An 18703-nucleotide genomic window follows, 5' to 3' on the forward strand; every position below is an offset into this window, starting at 1 on the left:
GCAGCGCGTGCAAACCAGGAAAACATTGTGACACAAGAACTTCAACAGAAATGCGCAATGTTTTCATCTTACTTTCAACGTAAATATTATTTTTCTATCTTTGACTATCCGAATATTCGGGCATTTCAAACTGCCATATTTCTTGCTATTCGATTATTTGAAGCAACAGTTTTTAAAGTAGACGTTAAAACTTTTATCAAATTGCCCAATTTTACAACTATTTTTACTTGAAGTATTTTTGGGTTAAACGGCTACTACGGTAGTGCCTCGCTCGTTGCACGGCACGGGACCGAAAGTGCGTGCAGAAATCGAGGTCGGGCAGCGAAAAAGGCAGACAATCATAGTGATTCATAGTGTCTATCTTCTTTCGTGTCCACGTAACCACATTCCTACCAAATTTTTATCTTGCATAAAGATCCACAACTACGACAATATTCTTAAATTTTTCTGCTGTCTTTATTGTCGCAAAAAGAAATTGAACTTCTCACTAAATGTTCATTAGAAATGTAATTTTGTTCGCATGATCAGTCATCGCTGAGGCCACGGAATGTACAAAACCCGCAGAACTATAGTGCTCAAACGAAACGTGACTGCACAGTTCCCTGTGACAGAGCGGTGCGTACAATAGCTTTCGCGTCGCGCGATGCGAATTTGCAGTTGCATTTCGGATTTCTCGCACGCCACACGTTACATAATCGAAATTGCCTTAACCTTGCACGGTGCATCAATCTTGGCTGCGCCTTAGAATGCGAACCGTGTTTCTTCCATCCAGGAAATCATCGAAACCGATGTTCAAGAATATATTCATCGATTCTCGAGCCTCGCCGCGCAGTCGATTGGAATCAACGCTGCAACAACTATTAAAACGATATGTACATAGATAGACGGAGAAACATAGTGAACCGTACGCTATACGTTTGCTCTCGATAGGTTCTAACTCTGGATGCACGTGCGAACGCGCGTTGAATATATAAGATGAGATATAAATCGGCATTTTATGTTTACAGCTTACAAATTGATGTTTATCATCTAATTATCGGGTCGACTTATATAACTGCACGTGTTCTTATAATTAGGCTAGAAATAGTTCGTTACTAAAGCTATCAAAAAATAGACCTTGACAATCGATGCGCCATGGTATTAATATCGATTTCTTGTTGTGCATGTGAGAATCTATATTTATGTGTGAAAGTGAAGTGTGTATTTTTATACTGAAATGCTCAACGCACTGATTGATTCTAGAAATAAGAAGTTTATGTAAATAAGCATCACGAGCGCGGATCGAATGCTAATGTTGAGAAAAGTTGAGTAAATTTGCATATGTAACATTTGCAGGTGTAGCAAGTTGAAATAATATAGTCAATAAAAGCAAAGCACAATCTCGGTACACAATAAATATGCTGCAAATTTGTATGCAGATTTCCTGTATTTTTAGTAGAAAGAATCACAAAATTGTTGTGCAACAACAGCAAATTCTGTTTAGGTTTGGGCTATCGTTTTAAATTTCAGTTCTGTTTTAAATACAACAAATTATGTTTATATGAGTAAACGCTAAATATAGAAACATTTCTACTCATCGGCATCGATTCATACATATACATGTAGCCATACATAAACATGCCGGCAATATCAGTCGTAGAAATATAAAAGCATTTTCTCTGTGACCTTACATAAACTAATAGAAATATTTTTCTTCTATTATTTACTATCTATGCTGTTGCATAGATAGCGAAACTAGACCGTGGATCTTCCCTCAGAATAAAAATCACCACACAAATTACAACAACCGGAAATTAAACCATGATGTGTTTCTTCATTTAATGATCTCAATGAAATAATGCAATACCCTTAAATTAGTGCAACGTCTTCGCAAGTATCGTCGCGCAACGAAACTCAGCGGTTAGATTTTCGCCAACAAGTTTGCCGATTTCACGGAACGATTTTAAACGATCGACCTTTGTCTCGAGGCAGTAAATCCCGTTCGTATCTCTGCTCTCTTTTATTTATTTTTTTTTTGTGTCGGTTTGCAAGTGCGTCCCGATACCGGACGAGATTTATATTGCGTTTTTTCCGTCAAGGTTTTCCGTTCGGTTCCGGTCCGGCGTGCTCCACCCGTCGTTTCCACCGAAATTTTTCGAATGAAACTCCACCGGGATGCCCGAAAATCACGGCGCGTGAATTCGCGACCTGTGACCCCCGGACATACCTCTCGAACTATTGTCTTCAATTGCCACGGTAAACGTTGCGTTTGAGGCGAGTTCTTCATCCAGTTTCGAGCACCGGTGCCATTTCCTTCGATCAGACTCGAGGCCGCCATTTTTTGGAGTTTTTAGCGCCGGAAGTAACTAGGAAAATTAGTTTAGATTTCTTTACGAGAATTATAATTCGATTTTGTATTGTGACATTCACGCGAGGAATATTTAGGAATTCTTTGGGGAAAGTATTTTTATATTTCATAGTAGAGGCCGCCATTTTCTGACGTTTTTAGCGCCGGAAGTAACTAGGAAAATTAGTTTAGATTTCTTTACGAGAATTATAATTCGATTTTGTATTGTGACATTCACGCGAGGAATATTTAGGAATTCTTTGGGGAAAGTATTTTTATATTTCATAGTAGAGGCCGCCATTTTCTGACGTTTTTAGCACCGGAAGTAACTAGGAAAATTAGGTTAGATTTCTTCACGAGAATTAAAAGTTTTAATTCGATTTTGTATTGTGACATTCACGCGAGGAATATTTAGGAATTCTTTGGGGAAAGTATTTTTATATTTCATAGTAGAGGCCGCCATTTTCTGACGTTTTTAGCACCGGAAGTAACTAGGAAAATTAGGTTAGATTTCTTCACGAGAATTAAAAGTTTTAATTCGATTTTGTATTGTGACATTCACGCGAGGAATATTTAGGAATTTTTTGGAGAAAGTATTTTATAGTAATTGTAAAATAAAAATATGGAATTGGTTATTTGGTTATTGGTAGTCCTAATGTGAACATTTTTACCCTCTCCCCTTCCACCGCGCAATTCCCCCACGCTTCTGCCACGGTCCCGGTCACGTGACGCGTTTCGTCTCTGTCGCGCATGCGTCACACTCCGAGAGAGGTGGGGACTGTATTCCCCTCAGTTCGAGCCATTTCCCCTAATCCGGCAACTCTGGAACTATTTTCAACACATCATGATCCTCAACGATAGAAATTGCATTTAAATAATCGGCACAATGTGTGCACTACGATTTATGTCGTGTGTCCTCCTTCTAAATTCGTTTAAACTCTGCTTTATAACCCCGAAACCTTATCGCTTAGGAACGGAAATAAACTTCCACCCGGCTCCCACCTTTTTAATGTACTCCAAAAAAATTCCAATTTCGCGTAAAGATCGCATTCAATTGATAATAGAAATATTTCAGGCAAATGGGGCGCGGTAGGGAGAAGAAAGTTCGGAGGCTGCGGACTGCGTGAAGAGCATCCAAGCGCTGGGTGGAAGCCAGCGTCGCCTTCGGGCGACACGATTTGTTAAAAAAGGGAAAAGAGAAAGAAAAAAGTCGGTCGTAATTCGAAATTACCCTCGACATTGTATTTAAATGAAGATCGCCGGCACGAGGGCTCGGCGGTAAGCACAGTTAAGCTCAACGACGCTTTTCCTCCTTTCTCGTTTCGCGCTTTCCGCGTTCAAAGAAATAAATAAAGCTCGCTTCGGTGGGACGCGACACCCTCGTTCGCATAACAGGGGGACGAGAATTACTACGTCAAGGGTGTACTATCGATTACAGAAACGTATTTAGTCCCGCTTCTTTTCTTTTCTTCTTCTTCTTCTTCTTCTCTCTCTCTCTCTCTCTCTCTCTCTCTCTCGCCGGCGAAACGTTCTTTCTCATCCGGGGAGTCGCCGAGGATGCTCGCACAGAAGCGAGAATTGCAAATAAAATCTTTGTGCCCCGTTTACCTCGTTACAGCGGGCAATCTTTCCAGGCTCAATGAAGTCGCAATAAGCTTCGTTAGCCCGTTACGCTTTCTCTTCGTCTCGGTAATTAAACGATTCACTTTATTATCCTCTTTTCGACTTTATGCTTCGTCAGCAGTTGTCTTCCCGCTGGAATATTACGGCCATTGTCTCCACCGGCGATCCAGCTCTGTGCGAATATTTCTGTCGAACTTGGATGGTACTTGGACTGCTCAGGTGAGGGGGAAGGGGCAGAATCAAATATTTAGGAGCGAAGAGAAATTGCCGGCCATTTTGCTCGCAGCTCTTATTCCACTCCGTTCGAACGTGATTGAACTTCATTGTTGTAGTAAAGCAGAAAACTAAGACAATTCCGCATTGTATATACTCAAAAAACTACAAATCAATTTCTTTGTTTTAGTTGCAATCGAATCCTGCGAATTTTCATGCATTTATAGCAATTGCAAATTTCTCAAGAAAATATGTGCAGTAACAATTAATGGTATTTTCCATTTATTTTTCTTTTTTTAAGAAGAAACTACTTAGAATTCTGATTTTTGTAAAGTAAAAATAAACATTGGGATGTCTATTCATATACCCACTATCTCCAATTTGTAGTGTTTCAAAAAATTTCGTGACATCTCTGGAAACCATTTTATTAAAGATTTATTAGAATTTTAATTTTGAAAATTCTACGAGGATATATATTTCTTTCTATCTGACATTCTAAGGCGAGGGATTCATTATAAAACGTATTCATACAGTATACTAATGTGTATGTGTAAGCTGTCCCATGGCTGAAATTTCAAATTTGCATGTAGAACCATTTTGTTTTAAATGTATCATTCGCGTGACTGAAACTAATTTTTCGCTTGGAAAACGAGTTTTAAAATTGAAATATTTCAATCGTACGGAAGGCATAGCTTCCAGGTAATATTACTTAAAATATTTTTTAAAAATCTTTACCAACAGATAATACATAAAATCTTTTTGTGCACAACTAGATAACAGTCGAAAGCAATTTCTGGAAACTTGTCCAAACTGTTTCTACAAAATGGAAAGTCACGAAATTGATTTCCTTGTTCAATAGTTTTCGGAGTGTGCGAAAATAAAGTAGAAAAAAAAGACAAATGGTTCAATTTTGTTTTACGCTACAGTGAAATAAATCCGAACAAATGGACCAATCGAAATAAAGGCATACAATTTGAAATATTGTCCCGGTGGAACAATACTCAGCCAACTGTCGCTAACAAAGTCAATCCGATGAAAAAGAGAGTAACAGAAATCATGAAAATGAAAAGAGGATAGACAGACCATTAGTCAAAAATGCGTCGGACCGTTTTACTTTTTCCTTTTGTCGATTCGTTAAAATACGAACACGGATCATTTTTGTGTCTATCGATAACAAATGTTGCATCTCTCTGGTAAACGACGTAAACAATTTCATATGTTTCGTCCCGTTTATTTCTTGAAATAGAATAGTGATTGTGCTGCTATCCAGCGGTCCCACTCTACGGAGCCCTTATCTGTCCAAAACGCTCATCTTTAAACATAACTTTTGAACCAGTGAATTCCTCGCATTAAAACTTCGATTTTTGGCATTGCCTCGCGAAGATCTACAGGATTATATATTTAAAAAAGTTAAAAAATTTTGGTCCCAGAAGGTGAAGTTTGACCTAATTGGTACACTTTTTACTGTGCAGTGATCTTATAAATCCTAATTGCTAGATTCTACTTCTATTGAAACAGAAAAATTTACAACTACTGGTATTGTACAAATTCTGCTGGGAGAAATTATTAGTTAAAGGTATTTATTCATGGATGTTTTGCAATGAACATAAAAAAATTTTAACAGACGTACATTGAGCATAAGGACAAAGAGTTACGTCAATCGCATAACGATAAACGACGTTTTGCATGAAAATTAGTAAATAGCTGTGTAACCAAGCAGCTTAATTATAGTCAATAATCATGTCCTGTCCAAACAGTTTTATTTTTTCTTTTTCTTCTACATTTTATCTACCGACCGTTTAAAGTCGTTCGAACAATTACGAACGGTACCTGTAATTTCCATTGTATACGATTGTCCTTTCTCATCTGTCTGTCTGTCTATGAAAAAAAAAAATGATCGACCTTTACAGAATCGATGAATTTCAGCGATGAACCCAAGGACTCCGTTTACAAGCTAATACTTTTTTATCATACTCGACGGAATTATTGAACGACGTTCAACACGATTACTACACGTCAACGTCACGTACGTACGTATACTTCTGACGACCATCATTTTGCATACAATGCAAAGAGCTTAATTAATTTCACGCGCGTTATTATTCACAACTGCGACGCACCGTGTAACACCCAGTGATTATTTTTTCGTTAAATTTTCTATTTTCTATCGGAGACAGCGGTGTTTAACAAAATATCGTAATTTCACAGTCATTTACTTTCACCGAGGTCGATAGGACGTATTCGTTGCGACGTTTGTCGGTATTTTATTCAATATAAAATATTGGTAATTTAATGTGCCCATTCAGACTTCGTACAACTTTCATTGTAATATGTGCGTCAATGAAGAGGTTCATGAAAAAATTTCCGATGAAAACATTTTTACAATTTCAGTAATTGTAAAAGAACAAATTAGGAACCAGTCGTTTTGACTGGTCCGGTAGTTCTGGTGTAAATAAAACGCTACAAGGTAATTACGAAAACAGACGTAAGAAGATTAAATGTAAGACAGGTTAAATATCGAATATAAATAAATTACAGAGTAAAATGGACTTAGGTAAGGCGGGTTAAATATCGAATATAAATAAATTACAGGCTAAAGTAGATTAATGGTGGAAATGGACGATGATGATGAACGTGTGAATAAATCCTAAGTGGTCTGCGATTGTTGCAATTGACTGTTTGCCAGAGGGTGCGATCAGCTGTGTGCCGCAGTACGGCCGCTGAAAGAAACGTAGAACAGGTGAGAGCTTGGGACAAATAGCCGGCAAACGCTTATTCCAGGTGTCACGCGAAACAGTATCGCGGCGTCCGATACGATCTTATTTGCTAAATAGAATTTTCTTGCGCACGAAGCAGGCCTGTAAACAAATTCGTTCCGGCGCAGCGCGTCACGATATCGGCTGTCAATGTCACCACTTTCCACCGAGCTACCGGTCTCGCCTAATGTTTCCATGTTATGGCTGTGGCTGATTCGCGACACACACTGACGTTTCTAATAATAATAATACCTGTCGCGTTATCGACGCGACGTCGCGACGTCGCGACGCACAGATATCCCGTTTCCTCGAGAAAATTCCTCGAAATATATAAACGGTATGAAAAAATCTTTCGGACAAACGTTGTAGAGTACAGAGAGAAATATATGATGATTATGTTAGTTCGACGTTGTAGTGACGCTTGGCGACGGTCACTCTTAAAATTTCACATGGAAATCTACAAATCTACTTTTTGGGTACGTATTTTTGCGGGTGACGTCAGACATTTTCAAAACGCTACAAACATTTTTGCATGAACCCTTACCGAGGTAAAAATTGAAATCGACGAAGTCGCGTCGATTTCTTTTTGTATGCTGCATTACGATAATTCAATATTCATACTAATTTATGAATATAGGTCAGAATATTTCTACTGATTTTAGTTACAAGTTTCCAGTCACTTTTGTCGCGAGTGCATAAAATTTGCAGCCTTTTTTTCGAACAAAAGCCTGATTTGTCGAAAATTGTCATACTTTGTCTACGAGTAATAATATAAATTGTATTAGGCAAATTTCATTCGTTGTATCATGAAATCATTGTATTATAAAATTAGGTACTATGCCAACACGACGTTTTGTCGTTTGAATGCAAATTCGGCCAGAAATCATGCGAACACGATACACACGTTTGCCGAAGTTTATCATAGTATTAATTGCTGCATTGAAATTGGATAAAATTAATTTCAGCATCTGAAAACGTAAATAGCTCAATTAATCGTGGTTTGCTGGATATCATTATCATTTCAAGTAATTGAATGTGATTGGAACGTACACAATTGCTGGTTTCATTTTCGCGACCGTGGTCGACTGAAGACACTTATCGAAATCATTATTGATCGTAATACTGCTTTTTTCACGCATTCGCAACTGTGGTCGACTGAAGACACTCATCGAAATCATTATTGATCGTAATACTGCTTTTTTCAGCAATTTTCACGACTATTTAATTTGTCTGTCGCGGGTGTTACGACTCGATACAATAGTGATCTAGAAACGAGCAGTTGTGTGAGAACTTATTGGTCATGTCTCGAGCATGATCGAGTAGGCGAGAATGAGGCTTGTTTAGAAAACGAAATGTGTGTAGAATGGTGTCTTTCACTGACCCGGACGTTCCATGAAAATTGTTAATACGACGAGAACAATATCGTTGACAAGTTTGTAAACACATAATAAATCAATGGCTATTCGACACTCTCATGACGAAGTAAGATTGAGTGGTTGCAAAGGAACCTAAATTTTGGTCGCGCGTGGACACAGGATAACCAGTTCTGAATACATCGTGTCTTATGAATCTGTGTTGTACCTTGTCCAGCAGATGTACATATTTAACACGTTTAGGTGACCACACGGAAACTTTATTTCGAACAAACTTATTTAGAACATCAACAATGTTTACTTTGATTTGTCGAAAATATACAATCTAAAAAGACTGCGACACTGTGGAAAACATTAACAATATTTATTTGTCTGAAATATACTTTTATGTAATATTTATTTTGATTTGTCGAAAATATTCTCTTAGATCGCAACAGTGCGAGTAAATTTTTCTTTTAGCCTTTCTGGCAAGCTTTATGAAATTATTTAAATGATCAGTTATGCGCTCGGAGTTCCTTAACGAATACCTTATTTGTTTTTTACACGCGCCCGTTCGAATATACATATTTATCACTGGCATTACTATTGCAAAGCACACTTTAACTGCCAAACTAGAAACCTCAAAAATTCCATAAAATCAAAGTAAGCTATTTAATGAAATAAAATTTGGTACAATTAATATGTATTAACATAAAAATTCATTTTAAAACCTGGACAAATAATTCCGTCACCCACATATGGGTGACATGGCAGTCAACGTGCTAAGATAAAAGAAAGTCGTAATGAACCGAGCTGGTACACCCGCGAGATTTTAATAATATCCTAATTACAAAATTCAATCTGACTTCGATGCGAATGATGTGTCGTTCATAATGAAGCTGTACTGGCTTCCGTGTAACTCGGATTAGAACGATAACGATCCGATAATGAAGATAAACAGAAATTTCGCCGTGCAGGAGTCGCGCAAGCATGTAGGGACATCGAAATATAAATATAAATACTGGATCTCGAGTTTCGCGTTCCTACACACAATTTCCGCAAAATTTCTCTACACTCTCGCCACTGTATCGTACGAGAACTGGAAATATCAAGTTTCTTGAATTTTTCAATTGTTTATAGTCATGAATTATATACTCAAAGGTATCCGAGAAAATTTGCACAGAATTTTAAAAGGGTCATGACACTTCGTGCCCCCAAAACAAATTAAATTTCCAATAAGCTTATCGATAGCTTATCCGAAGAAAATACTTTGTGTCAATTTTCAACCCTGTATGTCGACATGGGGGGTAGTAACGGGGTGACAAAGGAAATCAACTTTTACCGTGATTTCTCTCACCCTCTTCAATCAAAAATTCTGAAAAAAATCAGCCATATTTTAGCAATCAGAACACACATCTATGAATTTTTTCAGAATTTTTCGCTTCGAAACCGAATTTTAAAAAATAAAAAAAGTTTTCACATGCCGATTTCTTGTAAATGTTTCGAGACACTAAGTTCATATTTTCACAGTTTTAGCATCTCTTTATGGATGTTAACATTTTTTCAGGTTTTCCAAAGTGAGGGCACACGTCACGTGGCTAATCCGGTACTGGCATAGAGGGGGTAACTGTATTCCCCTCGATTCCCTAGGCGACTCCGACTGAAATGGCTGTGGAATTCTATTGGCATTAGATAGAGCTATAATTTCGGATGAAATATCGTGTATCAGAATCGTAACTGGCGCCAATCGCGTCTTTCGACCTCGCTGCGAAGAATTTCGACTAGGGAAATCGATTGCGCTGCGAAACTTTTTCCTAGGGAAAATCGACCGAAAGCGTGGTAATAAAACGAACTTCATTCAATTCGAATCCGCTTCGTTGAAATTGGACCTCCGATCGAAGCCCCCCCTACCCCCCGATTCTCTCTACCAGATAATTCCGCTCCTGCGTTCGAATCGAATCAAGCCGTTTTGTCATTGTTACGGTCGCGTTATTTATTTCGACACACGCGGACGGAACAACAAACAGGTTCCGGTGAACGCGCGTAATTGTAAATTATAAAATGTTGAAAATGTTGAAAATGTTGAAAATGTTGGGAGCCGAGGAAGAGTTCGTTGCGAATCCGCAAGGGCGCTTGTTTGCGAACGATGAAGTACCTACAGGGTATAATTAGAACGTGGATTTTTGTGACTTTTTTCCCCCCGGATTATTTCGCGATAACGAGGAGCGAACGAAATTTCGTTTCTGCTGTTAAGAGTTTTGAAACGTTCGAGATAATGCGTATTAAAACCGTAATTATTCGAGGAGGATGTTCCGCAGAATAATCTGTCTTTTGTGCTGGATTGTAGAATTTCTGACGGTTTCATACAGTCGCCATTTTGTTGGGAAATTCGAAGAATTTTTGGCATTTATTCAGAACATTTTTATTAACCATGAATTGCAAGTGATAAATGTGGATTTTATGCAGAGTAATCTGTCTTTTGTGCTGGATTGTAGAATTTCTGACCGTTTCATACAGTCGCCATTTTGTTGGGAAATTCGAAGAATTTTTGACATTTTGTCAGAACATTTTTATTAACCATGAATTGCAAGTGATAAATGTGGATTTTATGCAGAGTAATCTGTCTTTTGTGCTGGATTGTAGAATTTCTGACGGTTTCATACAGTCGCCATTTTGCTGGGAAATTCGAAGAATTTTTGACATTTAGTCACAACATTTATATGAACCATGAATTGCAAGTGATGAATGTGGACTTTATGCATTTGTAATAAAAATGAATAGATGAAACATAAAACTGTAAAACCATTAAAAGAACGTAAGATTAAAATTAAAAGTAGAAATTCATTTTCAAAAAATGCTGTTGCAGTTTTATGCAACGAGGAAAATAATATTCTATTTTATTAAACTTTTATCAGGAACATAACGTGGTATGTCAAGGCAAAAAGTTAAAGAAGGAAACGGATGAATGGTCCCCGGGTCTGAAATAACCCCCCGACGGCCATAATATAATCATAATCATAAGCGCGTGCTGCCAGACACTTTAATATCAGGATGTTTCAAAGTGTCACTAGCTGGGAACGTAATAATAATTTATGCCGCTTCGAATGAACATTGATTCGGTTAATAATAACCTAACATTATGATTAGCTAATGGAGAAAATGATTAACATTATAACGGACGCGTCTCCCGAGTAAATAACAAAGTGTTGGTGAAATTACTGTTTTATAAATCGTTTCTGAAGTTATGCGTTCGCATAAATATTGATTGAAATTCAATCTTCACCGCCCCCATATTCAGCGAAAACAACTTTCCTCCTTCAGTGATCGTTTTTAATTAAATATCGCAGTTAATGAAACATGTCGGTGGAATAATTTATTCAGACGAAACTTCCCTTTGTTTATCATTTACGTCACGTTCATAGTTCACAAACGTGGCCAACTGTGAACAGTGAATGTTATTAATATGAATTAGTAGAAATTCAATTCAGCATAAGAATCAAGTTGAATTATAAGCAAATATAAATTTAGAAAATCACAATGTTTTTATCAGCAATAATTTTATTATCACGTACAACGACCCATTTAAAATAATGTTTAATTCAACGAAACGCTGGAAATATAATAACAGCGGAAAACAAAAGTCGACTCCGTATATTTTCTTTTTCACTATGCTTTTCATTTCATGCACAGGGTGTCTCGTAACCAGTTCTGTAAACTGAAGAACAATAATCCCACCTAACAAAACAAATAAAGAACCTACAATATATTTACAACAAGAAAATACCAAGTTTCTTTGTTGCTCAATTTTCCTTCATATAAAGGCGACCTAAACAGACCTTGATAAAAGAATAAAAAATGGAAACAAAATGGAACCGATGTTGCTCACGACTGATAATAAATACTTCCTTCACAAAGAACATACCATTGCATAATAGTTTATCGTAAACGTTTATTGCAAAGGAGGTTCTATGAAACGTAAAAATTATTAGGTACGCTTTTGTTCAGCATTAATTTTCATAAACTCGGAATCAGTCAATTGACGCACGTTGTTGATTTTAACGCATTTTTAGTATGACGTAAAAATCTGTGCTAACTTTTAAGCGCAATTTGGAGCTTCAAGTAGTCCTTCTCAATGAAAGAAGTCTCTTTTAGGACCTCTAAGTAGTCTTTGTCAACGAATGCTGATTCTCCGCCCAGTAGTAAAAAGCTTACTTTTTCTAGAAATCAGCCAAATTCGAATATCCCTGCAGGCATTAAAAAACTGTTTAGGGGGTTAAAACCAGCACAAATTTGAACATTGGAGCTCCCTCTTCGCAACGACTCTAAAAATTGAAGCTCGGAAATGAGCGTTGAAAAAGCTTTCAAACGCGAAGCGTCGAGGTATTAAAAATCCTTTTCGATTCGCAGCATGTGATTCCGTGACGGTGCGCATAGCACGTTCGTGTCGAAAGGGTTTTTGACGGAAGCTCGGCATTTCTGGGGAAGTTCGACGTCGACCGGCAGCACCCCTGAAATTATCTCGATACGCCGACCATAAACGATCGCCTGCCACAGGGAAACCGATTCAACGGGGCTCGAATTTACCCGTGGCGAAACCTATCGTTGCAAACTCATCCCCGACACCGACACCGAATTCCTCCGCCGACAACTGAATCGCTGACCAGAACTCGATCATATTTCTCGCGGGAACCGGCTCGGCCGGCGAAACTGTCCCTAAAACCCGTGGTATTGTCCTAATCGGGGCTCGATCGACCCTAAACGCGCGATGTTCGCCACCTTCCACTCCCCCTTCTCCGCCCAGCACCCCCTTGTTCGAACAATTGATCGAAAGTAGTTCGAAACCGGGACTACGCCGTAACAGAAATTCTCGCCGCGTCGAGGAACTTCGACGATCGATTAGTCGCGCGAATTCATAAACGAATTATTAATTACGTAGTCGCCGATCAATCCAAATTCGCGCCGATCGATCCCGGTATTATGCGACTGTTAGTATTCATGGGAATGGTAAACGCGGGACGGATTCGTGAGAATTGAAATCAGCGAGATAATAATTAACCCTCGGGTCATTCGTGACCCGTTGAGCGGCGGGGGATAAGCTCGAGCGACCGTCATTGTGTACAATTTTATTCCGATGGAAAAGGTGCTTTTTATTTTGAATTAAGAAAATTTTTCTTCTTCGTTCGAAATACGACGAAAGCCGGTCCCGAGATATAGCCTTATATCGGAAGAAAACTATAGTGAATTTTTCTGGAACGCTGATTTGATTTACACTTGGAATATTGTATTAAGAGTTTTTATTAATTGTAGAACGATGTTACCTTTACTTTGGGACAATTGTTTAGTCATTTAGTCATGTAGTTTTAGTCTGGTTATTAATGTTTGCAGAGCAATTTCCAACGTGGTAATTAAAAGATCCAGTCTGTAGAAACGACGTTGATTAAAACTCGTAATTTTAGTAAAGTATGATACGAGATGAACACGTTTTTTCCATTACAGTATCGTATTTAATTACATTAAAAATCACATGTTTCATGAAGTGCTTTTTAATGAAGTTCCGAATCGAAGTGGCTTTCGTGTTTAATTTTATTCCGCTTACTTTTTCAATAATCTACGATCGAAGCTGTGCAACTAAAGTTCTCCTCGAAAAGCTTCAACGTAATTCACTTTTGACCGATTTTGCTCGATTCAAACATATTAATTCCCAAAAGTAAAAATCAAAGACATCCGGATCATTAAAAAATTAATTAAACCTGAAATCAAAGAACGCAGGATGAAAGTTTAAACCAAATTTTCATGTAACGCAGAAAGGTATGAAAGAGGATCGAATAGACCGCGAACGAATAAAAAGTTGAAGAGCAGATTAATAATAAATGCCGCATTGTTAATCGTCGATAAGAGGCTTATGGTATTAATTAAAATGTTAATTACGGTAGCAAAAGCATCGGAAATCAATACTAGTTTCTTCATTGAAAAACCGGGATGCGGAATCCGAGTGAAATGATTTCATAAGAGTTCGCTGGACATGACAGTTTTACGATGAACGAGATTTTTTTGAACATTTTACGTAACTTCTGGAATTTCCGTCACATTATTGTCTCGATACAGAGCGTTCGTCGCATTAATAGAAACAATGTATGAGAGCTAACGAGAAGCTGCGTCAACTTGTCAGACAACTTGGAATAAATAGTCACAATGGATAGTATGTACATATGTTGGCGAAGATTCGAAATATCCTTGTCGCAATTTTAGAACAAGCGACATCGTTAAGTACCACTGACACTAGAATCGAGTCAAACAATCTGACGATTTTGCGATTGCAATTTTGCAATTCTGACAAGAAGCCTGTCACAATCGCAATTAAATGTATTGTAATTATTTTCAGTGAATTGACAATTGAACATTGCCGATTATTCCGTAATTTGTTGCAACTAATTACGTGTCGGCAGATCAAGTTCGTCAACAATACATTTCTTAGTGCAGTGTATAATACACTTCTCTAATGGCTCGTAAAACATGTTTATATAATCGATACTGTAATAGTCGCGCGGTATTGTTGACGCCGGATATAAATATTCAAAAATAGAAATAGGTACGCAGTGTAATATTAAATCGTCCATCGAACGTGTTCGAAGCATGTCGTTATAGGTCATCAATACATCCGATTTGTATCCTGTACTCGTCCTAATTACGATCCTTATTACGAACACAATACACATGACAACAGACATAGGCGAACCATGAACGTATAATCTATCCAAATGTATCTGCTAAATAAGTATAAATAATATATATATAATAAATAATATTAATAATAATAGATTAATAAATAAATAATTGACATAAAATGTCAATTCTATGTCAATTAAAAAATTAAAATTGACACAGAACGAACATTCCATGAAGATTTAAGTAAAATTGCCTGGACAAATTTTTAACAAAAATCCATTTGCAAACAAATTTTCCGTTGCGAAACACTGTCACTTCGATTCTCTAATACTTGATATACCAATCAAGTAGGTTCACAGTGAATAGGGGTAAATCTCGGTTTGGGAATTTAATTAAAGCCACCCCTTGGATCCATCAATCTTCTATCACCTATAAATCATCGAACTCGACTTTTTCAGACTTACTCGCCAACTCCGAGCAGTTGTTTTCATACAAACAATATATCAATATCTCGCACACAATTCGAGAAAATTGCTAATGCAATAAATAAGGCGGAAATAATTCCCAATTGAGGCATTCAATTCACCCCTTGGATCCGTCAACCCTCTATCACTCATAATAACGTAACTCAATTTTCGGATTTATTTGCGAACCCTATGCACGTATTTTTACACAGACAGGATGTCAAAATCCCAAATACAATCCAAGGGAACTAATAATAGCAAAAATACGACAGAAATCATTCAGATATTCAGTCAAAACCACCCCTTGGATCCATTAATCTTCTATCACGTATAATCATTTAACTCGATTTCCTCGGATTTGCAAACTGTGAGGAGGTATTTTCATACAGAAAATCCGGATCCCAAATTTAGAAAGTTTATTATACAACACATGGAACAGAAATAACTCCCAATCGAGTTAAAACCAACCCTCGCGTCCATCAATCTTGTAACCCTACCATCCAACACAATTTTCTCAGACTTATACAAAGAGTATTCCAGCTTTTATAAAAACAGCAGTTCAAGATCTCATGTACAAATTAATCCATCCGTAACAAATCGAAGAACAATAATTTTTTACTCGGACACAGAATTTATTCAAACTACCCTTCAGGTCTACGAACCCTCAATCACTCACAACTATTCGCTCCAACAATTTATTGTCATAAAAATCCTATTCACAAATTAACTACGTCAATATTAAATCTAAGAAAAATAATTTTCTACTCGGACACACAATTTCTTCAAACTACCCTTTAAATCTATGATCATCCCCCGCAATCATCTCTCTAAAAACTCATATAAACAATATGAAGATCCCGCACACAAATTGTCGATAAAAAAAACCTAATTCCCTGCTCGCACACGCAATCTATTAAAACAACCCTTAACTCCAGCACACCTTCGTCGCACAAAATCCAACCCCCTTCCTTCCAATATTTATCCTCCGTTACACAGCATCTCGATCCCATCGCGATCCTTAATAAACACGATCTCCCAACAATTAAATCCCCCTCTACAAAAATCATCGCTTACCCAATGATCCACAGGTCCACCAAAATCCCCTGCTGGTGGAGGTGTTTTTTTTTTTTTTTGTTATTCTCTCACAGACACTTTTCACGATCACTGTGCCCCTCACTGGTCCCGAGCTGCGTCGCACAATCACTGACCATCGAGGACACTGGCTGTCTCATTTCACCGCACTAGCCGCGAAGAGACACTTCACCGACCGCATCATCATCGTCATCCCCTAACCGAGATCACCCTTCGCTAGCGCCCTTCCCTCTCGGGCCAGCATCACCACTCGGACAGGAAACACCTGTTCGTCGAACCACCACGCGTTCTGGAATACTACGGGGTACTATGGGGGCGGATTATGGGGTTGTTCGAGAGGGGTTGGTCGAGATTCGCGGGGGGTGAGTAACGGTGGAATTCGTCGGTTTCGAGGAGGCAGGTCCGGTGACACTTTTCGACGAATGTTTCGGGCCGAGGACCGTTGAACCGGCCGCTTTTTAACGGGGTTGTTCTCAAGGGGGGGTCGCACAGCAGGGGGTTGAAGAAACGAGCGTGACGAACGGAGTCGTAGACTACACTCGATGGATCGACAGAGCTCGCACCGTGGCGGGTCGACCGCGACTGAATCGAGCTAAGTCGGCTCGGAACGCGTCGGGTTTGAATGAGAGTGGATGCGCGAGAGAGAGGGTGAGACGGAGTGGGAGAGCGACAGAGAGAGAGAGAGAAAGAGAGGGAGAGAGAGAGACTGCCGGCCGGGATTGGAGGGGTGGATCGGGAGGGGAGATGGCGTGAGATACTAGCCAGAATGATACTAAAGACGAGGGAAGGAAAGTTATGCGAGAGGCGGTTTTTCAGAAACAAAAGCCGCCGCACCGAGTTTGAAAAAGGGGTGCGCGGTGTCGTTTGCTTCGGCCTGAACAGAAAAGCGTAGCTGCTGTTTTTGGGACACGTGGCATAGCGCAGGATTTGAATTTTGGAGTGGTTCGTTGTTCAGGAATTTTTACCCTTGAATATTTGAAAAGTGGCGGAAATTTTTTAGCTGAAAATTTGGGGTGGTTTCGGTCTGCTGGTACGGGAGGGGAACCGAAAATGTAAAATGATATTGTTTCAGGCAGAATTTCATTTTTCGAAAAATCGACTTTGAAGAGTCTTTGAGGATATCAACGAATCATTTCTGATCATGTTTTGAAGGGATGATTAGTGAATTCAATGATGTACAGAGAGCTACATGTTTCCCCTTTTTTTGATGTAATAGTTCTGCTGCATCAGTGGTTTAGTTTTCCGTTTGTATACAGCCGAAAAGGGGATGATTTTTCGGGAACAAGTAAGTGGAAAATATAGAAAAACATTTCTTCAAGAAAGTCTTTGAGAAAATTGGATTTGAAGATTCGCCAGGTTCTCGTGGATTAGCATTTGCGGGAAGTAGAATCGGCAGGTCATGGTCAGACGCATCAACAGCTCGCGTACTTGGTGCATTTTCAAGTTCGATTTTCTTCTAAACGAATTCACCAAATCGAATCGAATTTTCCAAATTTTTTTACATCGAGATTCCAAATTTTTGAATCCCTCGTACCGCTAAATTGGAAGCACTCTATATATCGGCGCACTGTTGATTCAATCCTCGATCAATGTGAATTGTTATGAAACGTTATAACTGAATATTGCCGTTATTGCGTTTACACGTTCCTGAGAAGCTAATATAAAAATTGTGCGTTGGTTTGTTGTATAATTTTAATTTGACGTTCAATATTTATCGAATAACTGATATCTCATATGTGATTTCACGTGAATGAATTTTGTATGTATCTAGAAAAAAAAATATTTCGAAAAATATATTTACAGAAAATCATAATTCAAGGAATAGTTTTGCACGTGGTTTGAAGCATTGCATACTTAAAAATTGTTATAGAAGTCTTCCAGCTAAAATAAAAATCATTCACAAATTGTTATAATTTTATTTAGTAATTTGACGTTGCACTTGAGAAAGAATTGTCACAATAAGTGTATTCCAATTTGCTAGGTTGTACAACGGAATACTTAAAAAGTTATTTTAAGATTTATTATTATAAAGCTATTGAAATCTACGTAGATCGCTGATCTAAGACCAGTAAACCAATAGGAAAGCATGGCAAGATAGATCCTCGTGGTTCGAACACTGTTCTAGATTATCACATACATCACTGAATAACTTACTATACGAATCAGACATGTCTGCCAATACTTTCTTGATCGATTGTAGCTGTGCAGCCA

At 38.2% G+C, this 18703-nt stretch overlaps 1 protein-coding gene across 1 annotated transcript in view; it reads right to left on the reverse strand.

Annotated features, from left to right (window-relative positions):
- Positions 1-16736, reverse strand: part of LOC143354598 (uncharacterized) — an 84895-nt gene extending 68159 nt beyond the window's left edge. Inside the window, exons 1-2 of the mRNA XM_076788851.1 lie at positions 16694-16736; positions 16475-16627 (exon numbers count right to left, since the gene is read on the reverse strand). Coding sequence (XP_076644966.1) covers positions 16475-16627; positions 16694-16736 — 196 coding nt within the window. The remainder of the gene's footprint in view (positions 1-16474; positions 16628-16693) is intronic.
- Positions 16737-18703: the final 1967 nt, after the last annotated feature.

The sequence above is a fragment of the Halictus rubicundus genome, chromosome 5, assembly GCF_050948215.1.
Source record: "Halictus rubicundus isolate RS-2024b chromosome 5, iyHalRubi1_principal, whole genome shotgun sequence".
In the NCBI taxonomy this organism is placed as follows: Eukaryota; Metazoa; Arthropoda; class Insecta; order Hymenoptera; family Halictidae; genus Halictus; species Halictus rubicundus.